Source organism: Trichomycterus rosablanca, chromosome 5 (genome assembly GCF_030014385.1).
Source record: "Trichomycterus rosablanca isolate fTriRos1 chromosome 5, fTriRos1.hap1, whole genome shotgun sequence".
In the NCBI taxonomy this organism is placed as follows: domain Eukaryota; kingdom Metazoa; phylum Chordata; class Actinopteri; order Siluriformes; family Trichomycteridae; genus Trichomycterus; species Trichomycterus rosablanca.
This window is the reverse complement of record NC_085992.1, coordinates 17536100-17556952: the sequence shown is the minus strand read 5'-3', so window position 1 is coordinate 17556952 and position 20853 is coordinate 17536100. Positions and strand designations below refer to the sequence as shown.

General features: G+C 42.6%; 1 protein-coding gene across 1 annotated transcript; it reads left to right on the top strand.

The window, feature by feature from the left end:
• The first annotated feature begins 1374 nt into the window (after positions 1–1374).
• Positions 1375–20587, top strand: LOC134314946 (histone-lysine N-methyltransferase PRDM9-like). Its single transcript, XM_062995781.1, has 8 exons — positions 1375–1439; positions 1938–2007; positions 3929–4076; positions 4194–4310; positions 4597–4865; positions 16549–16616; positions 17100–17287; positions 18808–20587. The coding sequence occupies exons 2-8, from the start codon at positions 1948–1950 to the stop codon at positions 19629–19631; spliced, it is 1674 nt and encodes a 557-aa protein (XP_062851851.1). The 5' UTR covers positions 1375–1439; positions 1938–1947; the 3' UTR covers positions 19632–20587.
• Positions 20588–20853: the final 266 nt, after the last annotated feature.

Below are 20853 nucleotides of genomic sequence, written 5' to 3'. Positions count from 1 at the left end.
CATAGCCTATACCGTATACATCTGTCTATTATGTTCATAGCCTATACCGTATACATCTGTCTATTATGTTCATAGCCTATACCGTATACATTTGTCTATTATGTTCATAGCCTATACCGTATACATCTGTCTATTATGTTCATAACCTATACCGTATACATCTGTCTATTATGTTCATAGCCTATACCGTATACATCTGTCTATTATGTTCATAGCCTATACCGTATACATCTGTCTATTATGTTCATAGCCTATACCGTATACATCTGTCTATTATGTTCATAGCATTTACCGGATACATTCGTCTATTATGTTCATAGCACCTTAATCTGTATAGCACCCTAATCTTAATCTGCACCTTAATCTGTAGGTTCATAGCACCTTAATCTGTATATTATGTCTATAGCACTTCCATCTGTATATCATCATTATAGTACATTCAATAATATATTCACCTGTATATCTTGTTCATACCACTGCCCATATCCTGTAAATAATGTATATCGTAGATACTGTACATCCTGCACTTGCTGCTTAATGCACTTCTGGTTAGATGCTAAACTGCATTTTGTTGCCTTGTACTTACATGTGTAATGACAAAGTTAAATCTAATCTAATCTAAAAATTGTTTAAGTCAGTGAGTGTGGCGTGGGGTGTGTTGAAGGTGAGGATTGGAATGCACCAAACCACAGTTTGGCATAGTTCCAGGCACACATACAGGGAGAATTAGGGGCATTCTGTTCTGCCTTGTTCTTTCTCCCTTTCTCGCCATGCTAAACCACATATTTGAAATGAATCACTTAATTGTTTTGGTCTGTGTGGGCTGGGGGGGCGCAACTTTACCTAGATACTTGTAGGGGGACTTTAAGGAAAAAGGTCGGGAACCACTTGTCTGAACAATGCCTTTTTCAGGGATATACCTACGTTCCAAATTACAATGTGCATCTTACCACAGTGCTGCCTTATAGTAAGAGAGGGAAGGTGCTAGACTGGGCTGTCTGCAGTCCAGACCATATCAGTAGACTGGTGACTACCTCTTCTACCCCTTCTTATACCTGCAAATAGCTACCTCCAAATTAATGTTAGTGGTTTTAATATAAAATGTTGAACACCAATGTAAAATACATTTAATTATAAATTATAACAAATAAACAATTTCTCCCAAATAATAATTATAACTGTAACAATTTTGTTTACGCTGATTAAGGGTGCAAGCTACTCCAGCCCAGTTAGTTGCGCTAATACACACACAATGCTAGTTCTCAAATCGGCAAAAAACAACAAAGAAGAAAAAGCTTTAGTAGAGTAACGAAGCGCTAATGCTGTATTTATTCAGTAATTAATAATAGTAAATGTTATAGTAAATAAAGCTACAATAACAAATGGATATTGTAAGAATTCGATATTTTAATTTTAATTAGTTCTGCTTCACACACAAGGTAAGTTACACGGAACCTGCTAGTTAGCTAAATGCTCGGCTAACTGTTAGCATCAAAAAATAAGATACCCCCTACACAGTGCACTAGATTGTGTATTCATTAACGGGGTTATACGCCCTACATAGTGCACTTCGTAGTGTATTAGCTAATGAATGTGTACTCCTCACAAGGTACATTAGATGGTGTATTAGATGATTTATATAGTTGTCCATAATCAACACTCGATTATTATAAAACACCCTTCAGTTATTTTAAATAACCACTTCATTCTGGTCCGGGTCGAGGTTGGACATGGGATGTATTTTAATGTTTAAATTAAATTCCACCATCCAAGATGTTTGATCCGTCACTGGTTAAATGTGCTCTTAAATCCAAACATTTCTTAATAGTGTAATTTAGATATTTTATTACACGTGGCTTCTTGTTTGTTGTTTTATTTACTGTAAATGTTAATGTAATATATTCTTCTTATAGTTTTTTTTAATTTATATCTTTTAGCCATGTTATAATGGAATCAGAAAACGGAAGAAAATCTGGTGTAGAGACTCCTGATCCTGTTCACTCACAGGTAAAGATGAATGATCATGGACTGTTACACCGATCAGCCATAACGTTAAAACCACCTCTTTGTTTGTACACACATTGCTTCACTTACAATATAGAAGCACTTTGTAGTTCTACAATTACTGACTGTAGTCCATCTGTTTCTCTGCATGCTTTGTTAGCCCCCTTTCATGCTGTTCTTCAATGGTCAGGACCCCTACAGGACAACTACAGAGCAGGTATTATTTGGGTGATGGATCATTCTCAGCACTGCAGTGACACTGACATGGTGGTGGTGTGTTAGTGTGTGTTGTGCTGGTATGAGTGGATAAGACACATCAGTGCTGATGGAGTGTTTAGACACCTCACTGTCACTGCTGGACTGAGAATAGTCCACCAACCAAAAATATATCCAGCCAACAGTACCCCGTGGGCAGCGTCCTGTGACCACTGATGAAGGTCTAGAAGATGACCAACTCAAACAGCAGCAATAGATGAGCGATCGTCTCTGACTTTACATCTACAAGGTGGACCAACTAGGTAGGAGTGTCTAATAGAGTGGACAGTGAGTGGACACGGTATTTAAAAACTCCAGCAGCGCTGCTGTGACTGATCCACTCATACCAGCACCATGTCATTGTCACTGCGGTACTGAGAATGATCCACCACCTAAATAATACCTGCTCTGTGGGGGTCCTGACCATTAAATAACAGGCTGAAAGCAGGCTAAAAAAGTATGTAGAGAAACAGATGTACTACAGTCAGTAATTGTAGAACTACAAAGTGCTTCTATATGGTAAGTGGAGCTGATAAAATGGATAGTGAGTGTACAAACAGTGTAGATTGACAGATAGATACTTTATTGATCTCGAAAAAAATTAAAGCCCGAGTAGCATGATACAACAAAGATCAAAGAATTAACAGTGCAAGTACAAAACAAACAGAACAGCTAGGATTAAATATTTCTTGTCCTTTACATATATAATGGATAACTGTAGCAATCAACACTGTGATAAGACAAATATATGGGTGCTGTCATGTCACACACACAAGTCACTACAGTGTAGTAGTTATACCTGAAAATAATACTTTGGACACAAAGCTTTGGCTGTTTTCCCCCAGACATATCCAACCTTGTCTGTGTGGACTCCAGCCGGCTGATGGTGTGATGCACACAGCGTAATAGATTGCTGTGCCACCTGAGCTATTTCTTATTTAGTTTAGTTAAATGGTTGATATAGATCAGATGTAGGTCAGGACCCAGAACAAGGTCACCACAGGTGCCGATGAGATTCATGGAAATATTTCTAAGCTGATTAATCTCATTAAGGAATTTTAGCAGACCAAGCTTATGTGCATATGTAAGAGCATGCATGAATCTAATATTTTCTGCTTTTTAATATAACTCTTTAATACAATGTGTTGCCCTACTATACAAAACAATACACTCTGTATAGATATATTATTGAGTTCAGGTGTTACAGTCACACATTGATAACAGGTGCATAGAATCAATTATCCCAGAATACAAATATGCTCACAACTTTGAGGCAACAATTTGGAGCAGGTATTTACCCGTTCCAGCATGAATATGCCCCTGTATTCAAAGCAAGGTCCTATTCTAGTTGCCCCCTTAGAGCCCTGACATCAACTCCATTAAATACCTTGGGGGTTAAATTGAACGTTGTTGGCATGCCAAACCTTCTCCCCCTACACAGAACCTGACCTTGTAAATGCACTTTTGGCCAACTTTGCAAGAGTCTGGAAGCTGTTATAGATTTAAACAGTGGTGGTGAAGACTGAGTAGTGATATTGCTGCTTTTGGAGAGGAATGTCTAACAAGCTCATGGTTTTATGCCCTCATACTTCAGGCCAGCTGTTGACCAAAAAAAAAACATGTATTTTATGGTCTCTTTGTTTTGTTTTTTTGTCATTACCTTTGTAAGGATGGAAAGACAGAGCCAGAGGCATGGATGACTTCAAATAGAGGAACATCAAGGTCTGTGAAACACATCATCTCCAAGGACGATCAGGATGCAAGAGTTCTGAAGAAGCCTAAAGAGGAAGAAACTGATGATGAACATGATGGCATCTGTAAGTCAACATGGAGCAGAAGCTTCCAGTCTGAGGCTCAGTTAAACTTTTCACTCAAATTAGGTTAAAATGGTGACCAATTCTACTGTACTTTCTTGTTTGTGTTTTGTACTTTAGTCTCAGTTGGAGAAACACTATGCTTCATGGAACAGATCACCCCTGTGGACCAGCTGAATGGAGGATTCCTGAAGAAGCCTGTGAAAGAGGAAGAACCAAAAGATGAAGATCACTTCTGTAAGACAGCAGCCCGGCCTCTTGTGATTAGAATATTTACATTTACATTTTTGGCATTTAGCAGACGCTTTTGTTCAAAGTGACTTACAGCACTCTGACGGTATACAATCTAAGCAATTGAGGATTAAAGGTCTTGCTCAAGGGCCCAACAGTGGCAACCTGGCAGTGGTGGTGCTTGAACCAGCAACCTTCTGCTTACTAGTTCACTACCTTTACCACTAAGCTTCAACTGTCCAAGGGTATTAATGGCCAAACTGATTTTTTTTTTCATGATCTTTCCTTTCAGACGGTGAAGAGTGCAGTTCCATCATAAACAAGAGTGAGGTTCATGGTCCAGCTCTGTTTATCTGTGATAACCCTGTTCCAGTGGGTATTGCTGGCCGAGCAAGGCAAACCCTTCCGCCTGGTTTAGAGGTCCGGGAGTCTGGTATTCTTAATGCCGGCCTGGGAGTGTTTAATAAAGCAGAGACGATTCCAGCTGGTGCACACTTTGGTCCTTACCAGGGAGATCTTGTGAACAGAGAAGAGGCAATGAAGAGTGGATATTCTTGGGTGGTGAGTTGCCTTCTAAATACAGATTTATACGTATATCGACTATAGACAATAAATCTCGTCTCTTCACTTGTCAGTATATTAGCTCTAGGCTTAACCTGCATTTACAGAAACAGACAGGGTTTAATAACAATCCTGTCGATCTGACTGGGCTCCCAACAGGCACAGTTTGCCGTGTCTGAGGAAGGTTATTGCCACTGCAGATATGAAACCTCTTCTGTATGCTTTAAGCTCCTGCATGAGTTATAGATGATTCATTTACATTTACATTTACATTTTCTGCATTTAGCAGACGCTTTTTTGGAAATGGAAAAAAAATGTTAGTAAATAAGTACAAGTCATCTTAAGTGCTTAGTAAAGAGGTGGGTTTTTAATCATTTTTTAAAGACAGCAAGAGACTCGGATGTTCGGACAGACCGAGGAAGTTCATTCCACCACTTGGGTGCTAGAACAGAGAAGAGCCTTGATGCTTGTCTTCCTTTAGTCCTGGGTGGAGGCTCAAGTCGAGCGAGACTAGTGGCTCGGAGGTTGCGTGGTACAGAGCGAGGCTTGATTAGACCGCGAAGGTAGCTTGGGGCTGGTCTATTTTTGGCTTTGTAGGCGAGCATCAGTGTTTTAAACTGAATGCGTGCAGCTACAGGAAGCCAGTGAAGAGAACGCAGCAGTGGGGTGATGTGGCAGTGTTTGGGCTGGTTAAAAACCAGACGGGCAGCTGCATTTTGAATGAGCTGCAAGGGTTTAATAGTGGACATGGGAGCTCCTGCCAGGAGGGAGTTGCAGTAGTCCAACCGTGAGATTACAAGTGACTGGACCAGAATCTGGGTGGCTTCCCTGGAGAGAAATGGTCGAATCTTCCTGATGTTGTACAGGAGGAACCGGCACGATCTTGTCATGTTGGCTATATAAGGAGAGAAGGTCAGCTGGTTATCCAGGACGACACTGTGATGACGACCCTGATCAAGTCGTCATCCCCTTCTCCTCTGAAAACTCTCTGTACATATATACACCCGCTGCTTAGAGCAAAATGACTTTTTTTTGTCCCGCCAGATGATGCGCACATCTGACGGAATTGGTTTAAGCATGAAAACGGACTACAACAAACTGATAATGAGCAAAGACAATGTACATACGCATTACCTGGGTCCCGCAATGGGAAGGAGAAGAAACCCGTGCATCGGTAAAATCCCATACTATGAGGAAGGCGGCGAGCGCACTCTCTCAGAGAAGGAGGGGGGGGTTTACCTGCATTCGCGCTCGGCATTGGCGCAATGACACCAAGACTTCGCGATCGGGCTGAATATGCATGCCATGTGGGTTATAAAAGTGTAGCGCGATCGCATGCTGACAGTGTAACAAAATGTACAGGAGTAATACATGTCGATCTGTTCATGTATTTACCTACTCGGACGAAATGGAGCGTTCCATTTGCGTTTGCCGCGCACCTCTGCTTTTAAAGGGGTGTACGGCCAACAGCGGGGGTTAGTGAAGTTGAGTGACGCTGGTAGGTGCGTCGGAGCGAACGAGAGGCTGTGAGTTGAAAAACGTAATTTGATTCAGAGTCGAGCGGATAGCCTGGGTGAATCATATGATTCGGATCCGACTCGGTCCTAGTGTATGGACTTTAATTTTGCTTGTTTTTTTTTGTTTGTTTATTTGTTTATTTATTTTGTATTTTTGGACTGAAAAGGCTGATAAACGCCATATATATATATTTGATAAAAAGTGTAAATAGTTTTTTTTTTCACCTTACTGGAGCAAATAAACATCTTGCACTTTGGCACTTACTCCATCGTTCTGGGTTTTTCCTCGTTCCTTCCCTTGACCCCTATGACCACGCACTTTAAAACCAGCCAGGTGGCCAGTAGAACATTAATTTGCTTAATAGCAGCGGGGTCACGCTCACAAATGGTGGCAGCGGTCTTTCTCTAGTGCTGTAAGGAAAACCCAAAGGACTGTTGGACATTAAGCCACAAAAAGTGCTGTTAGTCCAGAAATAATGGCTCCAAAAAGACAGGTGAACATAACTGAAGCACAGTCATCTCACAGCCCCAACGAGGTTCCGGAATATCAACGTTCAAACGCAACGTCTTCAGAGGAAGCTGAAAGTGTGTCCCAGTTAAGCAGCCTCCTGAGAAACTTCATGACGGTTCAGCAAGCTAGAGAGGAGCGCATGGAGCAGGACATGCAGAGACAGGAGCAACGGTGCCGCATGCTTCAACATCAGTTTGGACAACTGCAGACGATAGTGCAGCAGGAGCGGACGGAGCGACAGCTACAGGGAGGAACAGCTCTTCGATCTCCAACCCCTTCACCTGAGGCACACATCTTGCACCACATCAGAGGAACAGAAGCTGATCGGACCCATCAACTAACTCAGCTCGAAGTGAGTACACCACACCAGTGCCAGCAAGCAGCACTTGCACCATGGACAGGACCACGAATGTCACCCCTGCAGGAGGGAGATGAAATAGAGCACTACCTGACGACGTTCGAGAGGATTGCTCAGGCTTGCAGATGGCCGCGAGAAGACTGGGTCCTGTACCTAATTCCGCTGTTAAATGGAAAGGCACGTGCAGCATATGTGGCTATGGACTTTGAGAACAGCAATGACTACGACAAGGTAAAAGAGGCTATTCTACGCAAGTTCGAAATTAACAAAGAGACTTATAGACTGAGGTTCCGATCGAAAACGATCCCGAGTGGCGAGACGCCGAAAGAACTTGTAGCACGGCTCAAGGACCTGTATGAAAAATGGATGATACCAAAACAGCGCTCGAAAGAGGACATCGGAGACGCCATCGTTCTCGAACAGTTCCTGGAGGTCATCAACCCTGAGCTACGGACATGGGTCCAGGAGCGGAACCCGATTTCGGCAAACCAGGCGGCAGAACTTGCGGAGGCCTTCTTGTCAGCCAGAAGGGTCTCCAAGAACTATCAGTTGGGCCAAGGACTTCCAGAGCGCAACCCCTACCGCAGGTTTGGAGGGAGTGGTGGTGGTTTAGGTCTTACCCATAGTAGTAAGAACACAGGCCCATTATTACAGTTTAAGGACAGTAGTCCTACTAAAACACAGCAGTCTCGCCCAGCACCACGTAGCACTGACAATAAACTATTATGTTATAGTTGCGGTCAGGCAGGGCACAAGGCTAGGGAATGCCCAACTCAGGGTGCGAACAATGCACGCTTATGCTACATCCCTAAACTTTCCAGTAGAACACCAGAACACACCTTAAACATAGACACTACAGTACCGGTTAAAATCAACAACAAAGTTTATACAGCTTTAGTAGATTCAGGCTCAAGTCAGACACTAGTATCAACAGAGTGTGTTGACAGTCAGCGGCTGCATGGCATAGGCAAAGTAAAATTAAGGTGTATTCACGGGGACGAGCAGGAATACCCCTCAGTAGAACTAAAAATAGAAATACAAGGGCAAACATACCTGCTAACAGTAGGAGTTATGCAGAAGACCCCTTACCCAGTAATTTTAGGTAGAGATGTGCCAGTACTCATCGACCTCCTGCAGAGGCAGAGTGAGGCAAGTGGCGTAATGGCAGTGACCAGGTTACAGGCCAAAAGGCAGGCACAGTCAGACTTTCCAGTAGATGTGTTGCCTTTCTCTCAGCCAGAGAGAGAGAAGAAGACAAAGCGGTTGAAAAGGCAGGAGAAAGTACAAGGCACTGCTATTAAAGAAACAGTACAGACCCCCGAGTGGACACAGTCTGACCCTATTCCCAGCAATATAGCTGAGCTTCAGAGACAAGATGAGTCTTTGAAACCGCTATTTAACAAAGTTTCCAACACAGCTGAATCCAGTAGAGCCCTAGACAGAGAGTATTTTCTTGTTAAGGAAGATAAACTCTATAGACATACTGCCACAGGTGAACAGCTGGTGGTACCCAGAAACTTGAGGGCCACTATTCTGAAATTAGGACACTCAATCCCTTGGGCTGGTCACGCAGGTCAGCAGAGGACTCTGGCGCGGATAACCAGCAGGTTCTATTGGCCAAGACAGTACTTAGACGTTTTGGAATACTGTAAGACCTGCCCAGAGTGTCAGCTAACAGCTCCAGTTAAAAAGGGAGACAGGGCCCCTCTAGTCAGTCTGCCCATAGTTGAAGTTCCATTCACAAGAATAGCTATGGACATAGTAGGTCCTTTAGAAAGAAGTAGGTCCGGCAACAGATACATTCTCGTTGTTTGTGATTACGCCACCAGATATCCAGAAGCATTTCCACTAAAGAAAATCAAGACCAGGCAGGTAGTCAACTCACTCATACAGCTATTCTCACGTGTAGGCATACCCAGAGAAGTCCTTACAGACCAAGGGACGAACTTTACTTCAAAGCTGTTGAAGGAAGTTTTTGCACTGCTAGGGATCAAGGGTATTAAGACCACCCCATATCACCCCCAAACTGACGGTATGGTGGAGCGCTTCAACCAGACGCTGAAGGCGATGCTCCGCAAATTCGTCTCAGAGACAGGCTCAGATTGGGACCAGTGGCTGCCTTACCTTCTCTTCGCCTACAGAGAAGTACCACAGGCATCCACAGGATTTTCTCCATTCGAGCTACTGTATGGCCGTCAGGTCAGAGGACCCCTTGATGTTCTGAAAGAGGCTTGGGAGGGTGACAACACAAGAGAACAGCTGAACATCCTCTCATACGTCATAAAAATGAGAGAAAAGATGGACACACTGACAACCAAAGTCAATGACAACCTGGCAAGAGCACAGCAGCAGCAGAAACAGTGGTATGACAGATCTTCGAGGAAAAGGAGTCTTGCACCAGGGCAGAAAGTACTTGTACTACTACCGACCTCAGAGAGTAGTCTACTAGCCAAGTGGCAAGGACCATATGAGGTTCTGCGGAAAATGGCACCAGTGACTTATGAACTCAACATGCCAGACAGGCGCAAGAAAACACAGGTCTACCACATCAACCTGCTGAGACTGTGGAAAGAGAGAACTGGTAACCTGGCAGATCAACTGTGGGCTAGAGCTGTGGAAGATGAAGAAGAACCAGCAGAACTGTATTTCCCGGTGACAGGATCCAGCGACACATCTCTGGATGTGCAACACCTGTCACCCACACAACAAAGGGAACTACTAGAGCAAGTACCCCAAGGGTTGTGCAGAGAGGAACCTGGTAGAACAACCATCACCACACACAACATCCGACTGCAGTCAACAGACCCAATTCGGCAGACGTGCTGCAGAATCCCGGCACGGCTCATACCACAACTGAAGACGGAGGCAGAGATGATGCTGAGGCTTGGGATTATTGAGCCATCAACCAGTGAATGGTGTAGTCCAGTGGTTCTGGTGCCAAAGAAGGACGGCGGACTGAGATTTTGCATCGACTTCTCAAAGCTCAACTCAGTGTCAGCGTTTGATCCTTATCCAATGCCGAGGGTCGACGAGCTGATAGAGAGACTGGGCAAGGCAAAATATCTCAGCACCTTGGACCTGTGCAAAGGGTATTGGCAGGTACCACTGGAGGAATCGGCAAAGCACCTGACTGCATTCAGAGTTCCGTCTGGAATGTACCAGTTTACAGTAATGCCATTTGGGCTACATGGAGCGGCGGCGACATTTCAGAGACTGATGGATCAAGTTCTGAGAGACACAGAGAACTATGCTGCAGCGTATATTGATGACGTGGTGATCTTCAGTAACTCCTGGGAGGAGCATCTACAACATCTCAAGGAGGTGTTCAGAAGGATTAATGAAGCAGGACTAGTGGTGAACGCAAAGAAGTGCCACCTAGCAAGGTCCGAAGTGTCCTACCTCGGCTATGTTTTAGGAGGAGGGACTATTCGGCCTCAGGTGGACAAAGTGGAAGCCATAAGAGTCAGCCCACCACCCACGACCAAGAGAAGGGTCAGATCTTTCTTAGGTCTGGTAGGTTGGTACAGAAGGTTTGTCCCCAACTTTTCCAGCCGTGCAGCAGTACTGACAGACCTAACGAAGAAAGATCAACCACAAAGGGTCAAGTGGACTAAAGACTGTGAGGCAGCGTTTCAAGACCTTAAAAACAGTCTATGCCAAGAACCTGTGTTACAGAGCCCAAACTTTGATCTACCATTTACCGTCCAGACAGACGCATCAGGGTCTGGGCTGGGAGCGGTACTACTGCAAGGATCGGGTGAGGACAGGCGACCAGTGCAGTTCATTAGTCGAAAACTGTTCCCCAGGGAAGAGCGGTACTCGACGGTTGAGAAGGAGGCACTGGCGGTCAAATGGGCTCTGGACACATTAGGATATTACCTCATCGGTAACCACTTCATCCTGGAGACGGACCATAGAGCACTGCAATGGCTCAGGAGGATGAAGGACAGTAACGCTAGGATAACGCGTTGGTACTTGTCTCTACAGCCGTTTAAGTTTGACATTGTGTACAGGAAAGGGACACACAACATCGTAGCGGATTTTCTGTCTCGTCAAGAGGACTGACGAGCTTAAGAGGGGGGGTGTGTGATGACGACCCTGATCAAGTCGTCATCCCCTTCTCCTCTGAAAACTCTCTGTACATATATACACCCGCTGCTTAGAGCAAAATGACTTTTTTTTGTCCCGCCAGATGATGCGCACATCTGACGGAATTGGTTTAAGCATGAAAACGGACTACAACAAACTGATAATGAGCAAAGACAATGTACATACGCATTACCTGGGTCCCGCAATGGGAAGGAGAAGAAACCCGTGCATCGGTAAAATCCCATACTATGAGGAAGGCGGCGAGCGCACTCTCTCAGAGAAGGAGGGGGGGGGTTTACCTGCATTCGCGCTCGGCATTGGCGCAATGACACCAAGACTTCGCGATCGGGCTGAATATGCATGCCATGTGGGTTATAAAAGTGTAGCGCGATCGCATGCTGACAGTGTAACAAAATGTACAGGAGTAATACATGTCGATCTGTTCATGTATTTACCTACTCGGACGAAATGGAGCGTTCCATTTGCGTTTGCCGCGCACCTCTGCTTTTAAAGGGGTGTACGGCCAACAGCGGGGGTTAGTGAAGTTGAGTGACGCTGGTAGGTGCGTCGGAGCGAACGAGAGGCTGTGAGTTGAAAAACGTAATTTGATTCAGAGTCGAGCGGATAGCCTGGGTGAATCATATGATTCGGATCCGACTCGGTCCTAGTGTATGGACTTTAATTTTGCTTGTTTTTTTTTGTTTGTTTATTTGTTTATTTATTTTGTATTTTTGGACTGAAAAGGCTGATAAACGCCATATATATATATTTGATAAAAAGTGTAAATAGTTTTTTTTTTCACCTTACTGGAGCAAATAAACATCTTGCACTTTGGCACTTACTCCATCGTTCTGGGTTTTTCCTCGTTCCTTCCCTTGACCCCTATGACCACGCACTTTAAAACCAGCCAGGTGGCCAGTAGAACATTAATTTGCTTAATAGCAGCGGGGTCACGCTCACAGACACCAAGCCTACTTACCTTATCAGATGGTCTGATCTTGGAGTCATCAAGAGAGATGACCAGCAACATCTCTGTCTTGAGACATACATAATTCACATACATGCATGCAGCTATTATAAGGAATTATAAATGGGGGAATTGAAATAGGCTAAATTGGGAGGAAAAGATAAAAAAATACCACAAAAACAATTGTCATGATGGTGCTGTACTAAATTGTTGTGCACTTATTACTGTATAATGTGGATTGAAACACAGCCATACATGCTTGTAAGCTACCGGCTTTTGTTTACTGAATATATGAAGTAAAAACATAAAGAAACATGCTGTTAAAGTCAGTTAAAGTTGCATAAAATGTAAAAATTATTTTTTTAAATATAAATAACTCCTCTGATGTTAAGTGCTGGCTTGGGCTGTTTTCGGTAGAGATGGGACGATCGATCGGCTACGAATCGGTATCGGCCGATTTTTAATCAAAATATGCTATCGGCAATCGGCCGATATTTCCTAAAAGTAGCCGATCCGATCGTGTGATATATAAAGATCACGTTAAGTTAACAGCTCAGTGGATTGATCCAGACTTTGAGCTACAAAGCATCAAACATCACATCACCATTCATCAACCATCGTACAGAAACCACAGTGAAAGCTCTTCATGACCTAAAATAACATCATTAACGTTGTGCATCATACATACGATGTAATTTTGCTGATTGTAATATTTACTTTAAAAAGATAATTCAACCCGGTCACATCTGAGTCGATTCTATCAGCACGTTATATAAACTCCTGGTTCACTTTGGTAAATCGTAAGCGGTTCTTACTTGTGATGTAGATGAGAACAGAAAACGTTACAGAGCCAATCCGAGGCAAAAGTTTATTCATTACCAAATTCGTTAGTTCAGGATCATCTGCTGAACTTTTAGGATCAGAAAACTTTTAGTTCCTTAGACGGAACGAGTCTGACTCGGTTACAGATCTGTGGTAATAGCAGTTTAATTAAGCTTTTTAATGAAGCTTTTTAATGTAAGAGAGTCACACAAAATGTTCTGTAGTAGCTGGTGTTTATTTAAAACCACGACATTTATTTAATAACAGTAAACACGGAGAGATAACCGAGAAGAGAAACTTACGCTTCACATAAAACGAATCGACTCATGAATCAATGAATCACTTATAGCGATACTGTGAACAAAGCGTCTCTTCTAAAGGCACACACGCACACGCGCGCGCTGCTCTGGTTTATCTTCACTGTGAGGCTCTTTTTAAGTTTATTTATTTTATTTACTCCTAAACCTCCCCACCCCCACACCCCCTCCCGATCGGAATCGGCTATCGGCCGATGTCTCTGAAAGGAGATCGGAGATCGGAATCGGTGCCAAAAACCCCGATCGGTACATCTCTAGTTTTCGGCCATGAGCCTCTCTTTCATTTGCCCTACTGACCTTAATTACTGAATCTCTGTCTCCGATTGGCTGACACATAATTACAGTGCAGTTCATACCATCAAAACCTGATCCTTTTTTTTCCGCTTTCTTTTTCCCGGTTTTTACCGCATCCAATTTTTACCCAATTGCATTATGCTTCCTTTTTACTGGTACTGACCCCCGCCCCTGATTGAGGAGAGCGAACTGACACACATCCCCTCCGATACGTGTGCAGTAGCCGACTGCATTTTTTTCACCTGCACGAGGCGAGTTCATATGCGCATCAGCCCTGTGCACGGAGAGCCACACCCTGATAAGCATTATTTCTCTACTGTGTGCAGACGCCATCAACCAGCCAGCAGAGATCGTAATTGCATCAGTTGTGAGGTCCCTCTCCGGCTCCCTAACCCTGTATGAACAACAGAACAACTGCCGGACGGCAGAGTATTTTACCGTTGCGCCACCTGAGCGGCAAAACCTGATCCTTTTTAATAGCGTTTAGTCGGTCAACACCTCGTTCTCAGTAAAACCAATGGCATCAGTGTATTTGTAATTTGTAAATGCAGCCTTAATTACATCTAGAAAAGAAATGACAATGTAATTGCAGTGTTAAATACGGCTTAGTTATTTATCTTATTTATCGCTACTTAAAGTCAGTTAAAGATGCATAATTATGTAAAAATTATCTTTAAAAATATACGTAAATAACTTCTCTGATTAATTTTATGGAGGCTAAACTGATGTTAAGTGCTGGCTTGGGCTGTTTTCGGCCATGAGCCTCTCTTTCATTTGCCCTACTGACCTAAATTACTGAATCTTCGTCTCCGATTGGCTGACACATAATTACAGTGCAGTTCATACCATCAAAACCTGATCCTTTTTTTTCTTCCTATTTCTTCCGATTTTATATGCGAATCAGCCCTGTGCACGGAGAGCCACACCCTGATCAGCATTATTTCTCTACTGTGTGCAGGCGTTAGTGTAATCTTAATTACATGCTTAGTTCTTTATCTCATTTATCTCTACTTAACAAGAGTGTGTACTTTTAAGACACCCTATGTAGCTGTTAAGGAAAAGAGTCTGCTGCTCAATCAAAAAAAGCAATTTTTCCAAAATCAAAGCTTGTCTAGCATTTCTAACCTCCAGCCACTTCTAAATAGGGATGCACCGATTCGATATTAAGATCGGATATAGGTCCCGATATTACCAAAATGAGATGGATCGGATATCGGATAATCAGGCCGATCCATGGGTCCGATACGTTCACTTTAGTTCGTTTGCGACGCATGCTAAGCCCATACAGGACGCGCTGCTGACGTATGGCGTATAACACAAACAAAAAGAGCAACATGGAGCGAGCCAAAGAGTCAGCTGCATGGAGGTATTTCATGCTTGCTATGCTAACAAGTTCGGTGGCAACATGTTTATTACTCATGTTTAGCTGCTATATTTTATTTTGAATTACTGTTTGCACTAAATATTTACGGATAGGTTTATTTGAAAAAGTTATTTAAGCTACTACTGTTTTTCTCATTGTCAGCAGCCACATTTTTGGTGTGTTCGAAAACCTAAGGAGCAGCTTTGCTGTCTTACTGTCTACATAAGCGGCTGCCTCAGTAGAGAGGATTCTAATAAGTCATCAACTTATAAATCGGGTTTAGCATTTAGCATCTTGCCATTAAAAACAATGAACTGAGGTAGCACAACGCTAACGTCAATATAACATTTCCCTTCATGTACCGATAACGGTTACATTTCCTGACAAGCTCAAACTTGCAAATAAAAACACTCGGTACAGGTTTATACAAGTTAAAAATCAGTAATATTTTATTCACGTTTGATAATAACTCATTCGTTTCTCCGCCCCGTCAGCTATGTTTATTTTTCTGTAAGAAAAGCGCACCCGACCCGCAATGAATGCTGGGATTGCTTTGGTCACCAAGGCAGCGTCGGATGCTTATACTCGTTGAGTGAAAATAACACTGAAATATTAAGATGCCTGTTTATTATTTTATTGACAAATAAATAGCAGTTCAGTACATTTATATCTGTGTTTACTTAGTTTGCAAAACAAAATATAATTATGTTTAGGTCGATCCTGATGCCTTAAGTCTTTTCCACATAATAAAGTATACGGTTTATTAATTCAACAATGGTATCGGATCGGTATCGGGTATCGGCCGATATGCAAAGTATATGTATCGGATCGGTATCGGAACTGAAAAAGTTGGATCGGTGCATCCCTACTTCTAAACAACTTGAACTATCCTAAATAAAGTGCAAACTGAGTATATTAAGACATCTTTTCTTCACCTTTTTAGGGTTAAAAAGGTTGCGAATAACCACAGTCACTATACACTTTTTTACCCTTTTTTACCACGTTGTCTACCCAGTTCATACATTGCCTGTTCCCATGTGCTTTATGGGTCTCCCCATCTTACGACAGCTAACAGTCAGAGGGTTTGAAGGCTAACACGTCCTTTCTCTGAAACACATGCATCTATTGTATTCCAGTATGACTGTACCCTAATGCACAAAATGATATGGTTTGACAAGTTTGGTGTGCTGGAACAACAGTCGGAGACAAAGGTCAGAGCCCTTACCTTAACTTCAGACTCATTGGAGATCAGGCCATTAAATTCACACACAAAGCCTTCCTAGAAGTGTAAAGCCTTTACTGGTGCAGGAGGTAGGGGTGATATTAATGCATATGGCTTTTGAATAGGCTGTTCAATAAACTCATGGTCAGCTGTCCATATAGTCTGTTTCTATTTTACTGTCTCATTTTATTGTGAGTAACGTTTTTTTTTTTTTTTTTTACAGATATTCAAGAATAGTCAGTGTGAGAAATACATAGATGCCATAAGAGAGACACATAGTAACTGGATGAGGTGAGGAATACACCACTCACCCCTGCCGACTGCTTGATTATCATATAGAGCAATTAATGTTACTGTTTTATTGTACGAGGGATCTTCAAAAAAGTTTCCTCACTTTGTTTGATGGAAATGGTGAGGGTGGGAGGAGTAGTAATTGGTTGTGTCTGAGAGACTGAGAGAGAGCTTATAGTCCTGATTCCCACCTTTTTAAATTGTTCAAAGAAGCTTTAAGGGGAAGAAGATTTTCATATGATGATGATGATGTGAAAGCAGCAGTGCATCAGTGGCTACGCGCTCAACCAAAAAAAATTTTTGCTGATGGCAATAAAAACATTGGTACGACGCTGGGAAAAATTCATCGGAAGTCGATTATGTAGAAAAGTGAAACTTTTTAAAGAACACTTGTTTTTTCCTGCTGCTAAAGAATCATTCTTTTCATTTTCTTACTCTGTATCGCTCAAGCATCATTACTGTTACTGTTCTTTATTCTTTCAGGTATGTGAATTGTGCTTGTAATAATGAAGAACATAATCTGGTGGCATTTCAGTATCAAGAGATGATTCTCTACCGCTGCTGTCGACCTATCAAACATGGACAGGAGCTCTTGGTTTGGTATGATGAAGAATATTCAAAAGATTTTGAACTATTTGACCAGCTTTGGAAGACAAAGAGCTCAGCTGAAGGTAGTGTCCAAATATTCTGACTTCATTTTCTTTTTTCAGTCTTGAAACTGACCTTAAATTTAAAACATTATTTCTGGAAATGTTGGAACATTTTGCAAAGTGCAAAAGACATGAATCTGTGATTTGTGAAACTGACAAAAGTATAAAGAAAGGTTTTTATTGTCCGAAGTAATTGTATTGTTAATATAAGCAAAGTTGCGAGAATAATAATAATAATTTAATTAATGAATTTTAGCAGACACATTAGATTACATTAAACTATATTGTCATTGTACAAAGAGTGATGGAAGTGACTAAAAGTGGCTCAATGAATGGGTAATGAATGATAATAAATAAAAGTAGAGTATATAAGTATAGCAGATATATACAATATATACTGATCAGGCATAACATTAAAACCACCTCCTTGTTTCTACACTCACTGTCCATTTTATCAGCTTCACTTACCATATAGAAGCACTTTGTAGTTCTACAATTACTGACTGTAGTACATCTGTTTCTCTACATATCTTTTTAGCCTGCTTTCACCCTGTTCTTCAATGGTCAGGACCCTCACAGGACCACCATAGAGTAGGTATTATTTAGGTGGTGGATCATTCTCAGCACTGCAGTTACAATGACATGGTGGTGGTGTGTTAGTGTGTGTTGTGCTGGTATGAGTGGATCAGACACAGCAGCGCTGCCTGAGTTTTTTTTAATACCGTGTCCTCTCACTGTCCACTCTATTAGACACTCCTACCTAGTTGGTCCACCTTGTAGACGTAAAGTCAGAGACGATCGCTCATCTATTGCTGCTGTTTGAGTTGGTCATCTTCTAGATCTTCATCAGTGGTCACAGGATGCTGCCCACGGGGTGCTGTTGGCTGGATATATGTTTGGTTGGTGGACTATTCTCAGTTCAGCAGTGACAGTGAGGTGTTTAAAAACTCCACCAATTTGGCACCAATTTCTAAGAATTGAGCTTCCGAGTTCGAATCTCGGCTTTGATACTGGTCGGCCTTCAGTCTGCAGGGTAAGAAAAGACCAGACTAAGGGGTGGGGTTATCAACACTATGTAAGAATCTTAGTTGCCTAGGGTGCCTGTACAGAATTGGAGGAGTGCAGAGATCGGGGCGTGGCTCTCCATGTGTGAAGCTTACCTCAGAGGGTCCTCCACATATGCACAGGTGCAGGCTACCAACCAGTGTCCTTGCAGAGTGTTTTGAAGACCCCACCCACTTTTTATTAGTCCCACCCAGTAGACTTGATGGCCAGAGGCAGTGCTAATTGTGCCAGCTGCCAGTTGATCGGTGGCAGAGCTGGTATGCTAGCGGAATGTCCCGCAGCGCCACCTGGGCGCCAGCTCAGCTTTTTTGAGTTTGTTTATATTTTCGAAATACAGTTAAGTTTATCAGTGAAACATAAGTTGAACAATGATTCAAGAGATTTGATTTTTTTTGTAATTGTCTAACAATGTCCCAACATTTCCAGGAATGGGGTTTGTATAATCTGTAACATCTCCCATTTGTTTTCTACTCCAGAAACAAAAAGCTCCCAGCAACAACTCTTCTCCTGCTCTTTGTGTGTATTTTCCTCCACCACTCAAATCTACCTCCACCGGCACATCAGGAGCTGCCACCACCACGAATATATTCGACTGCTGAAATCAGGAGAGATTAAATATGAGAACCTGATGCCCACAACCAGCTCCTGTAGTCAGCACAAATCTTCTGCTTCTCTCAGCAACAACTCCCTTCACACACAAATAAAGAAAGAAATTCTCCACTGCTCGCACTGTGAGAGAGGTTTCACCGAACCCAGCCTTCTCAAAATACACCAGCGCATTCACACAGGAGAGAAACCGTATCAGTGCTCACAGTGTGGGAAGAGTTTCACTCAAATAGGTACGCTCCAACGACACCAGCGCATTCACACGGGAGAGAAGCCGTTCCGCTGCACCCAGTGCGGAAAGAGTTTCACGCAGAAGAGTACTCTCCAGCTACATGAGCGCATTCACACAGGAGAAAAACCTTATCAGTGCTCACAGTGCGGGAGGAGCTTTACCTACCAGATAGCGCTCCAACTGCACGAGCACATTCACACTGGAGAAAAACCACATCACTGCTTAGAGTGTGGGAAGAGTTTTACTCAAAAGAGTGATCTCCAACGGCACCGGCGCATTCATACAGGAGAGAAGCCATATCACTGCTCGCAGTGCGGGAAGAACTTTACAGATAAAGGCACTCTCAAACGGCACCAGCTCATCCACACGGGAGAGAAGCCGTATCGCTGCGTATTGTGCACGAAGAGTTTTGCACGACAGAGTCATCTCCATTCACACCAGCGCATTCATATCAAAGAGTAACACTGGTTTTGGTGAGTGCTGGCTTTCCCCAAACAAAGTGATGGTTAATGCACTTTCAAATAATCCAACCAGGGCACTCAGGTGGCGGAGTGGTAAAACACGCTAGCACACCAGAGCTGACATCTCAGACTCGTCATTTCGAATATCACCTCTGCTACTTGCAGGCTTGGGCGCCTTAGCGAACAATAACTGATTCATTCGCAGTAAGGTTGCTGAAGGGGATTCCCCATAACTGGTGCAATTACGGCCTCTGCTGGTTGATTGATGGTGCCTGCTCAGAGACAAGGGATAATGGGATTAGAGTGTGACTCTCCATACACAAAGCTGATCCACATATAAACTTGCCTTGTGCAGGTGAAAAGATGCAGTCGGTGCTGCACATGTGTCGGAGGGGACTTGTTTCAGATGCATCAGTAAAGTGGAAGCATAATACAATCAGGGTAATTGGACATGACTAGATTGGGAGGAAAATTGGGGAAACTGTGAAGATAAAAAAAGATCCAACCAAGGACTTTAGATAGATAGATAGACAGACAGATAGACAGACAGACAGACACTTTATTGATCCCAAAGGAAATTAAAGTCCTAGTAGCATTATAAAGCAATGAAGGTACACACTATAAAAATTTAACAGTACAAATTCATAACATAACAACCAAGATTGAAAGGAACCTGAACTTTACATATATTGGGCTTAAGCAATACAGTGGTACCTTGAAACTCAGCGTCAATTGGTTCTGGGAGTGGCGTCGAGTTTAAAAGGTGTTGAGTTTCAAGGTATTTTTTGTCATAAGGATGTATAGGAAACCTGTTAATGCGTTCCATGGTCCCGTAGAACTGCATATATTTTAGGCTAATGTAAAATAATGTGGTTGTTTTTGACACTTATACACTGAAAATAACACAAATAAAATTGAAAAACAGTTAAATACAATAAAACCTGCACTTTACCTTTACTACTTTATTGTTTCCTTGTGCTTCTTAATAGTGGAGCTGCTTGATCTTGGAATACCGTATTCTGTTCATTTAAGGCTGATTTACATGAGAAGTGACAAAACCGCTTTTGCGCTGGCTGTGCTGTTATTTTGTATGGAGTGTGCCGGTGCACAAAGCTTAACGTACTGTAACTTATTGTACTAAATCAACGAGCGAGTACACACATGTCGAGTTTAAGGTAAACATCGAGTTTAAGAGTACAAATTTCCATTATACAACTTGACAC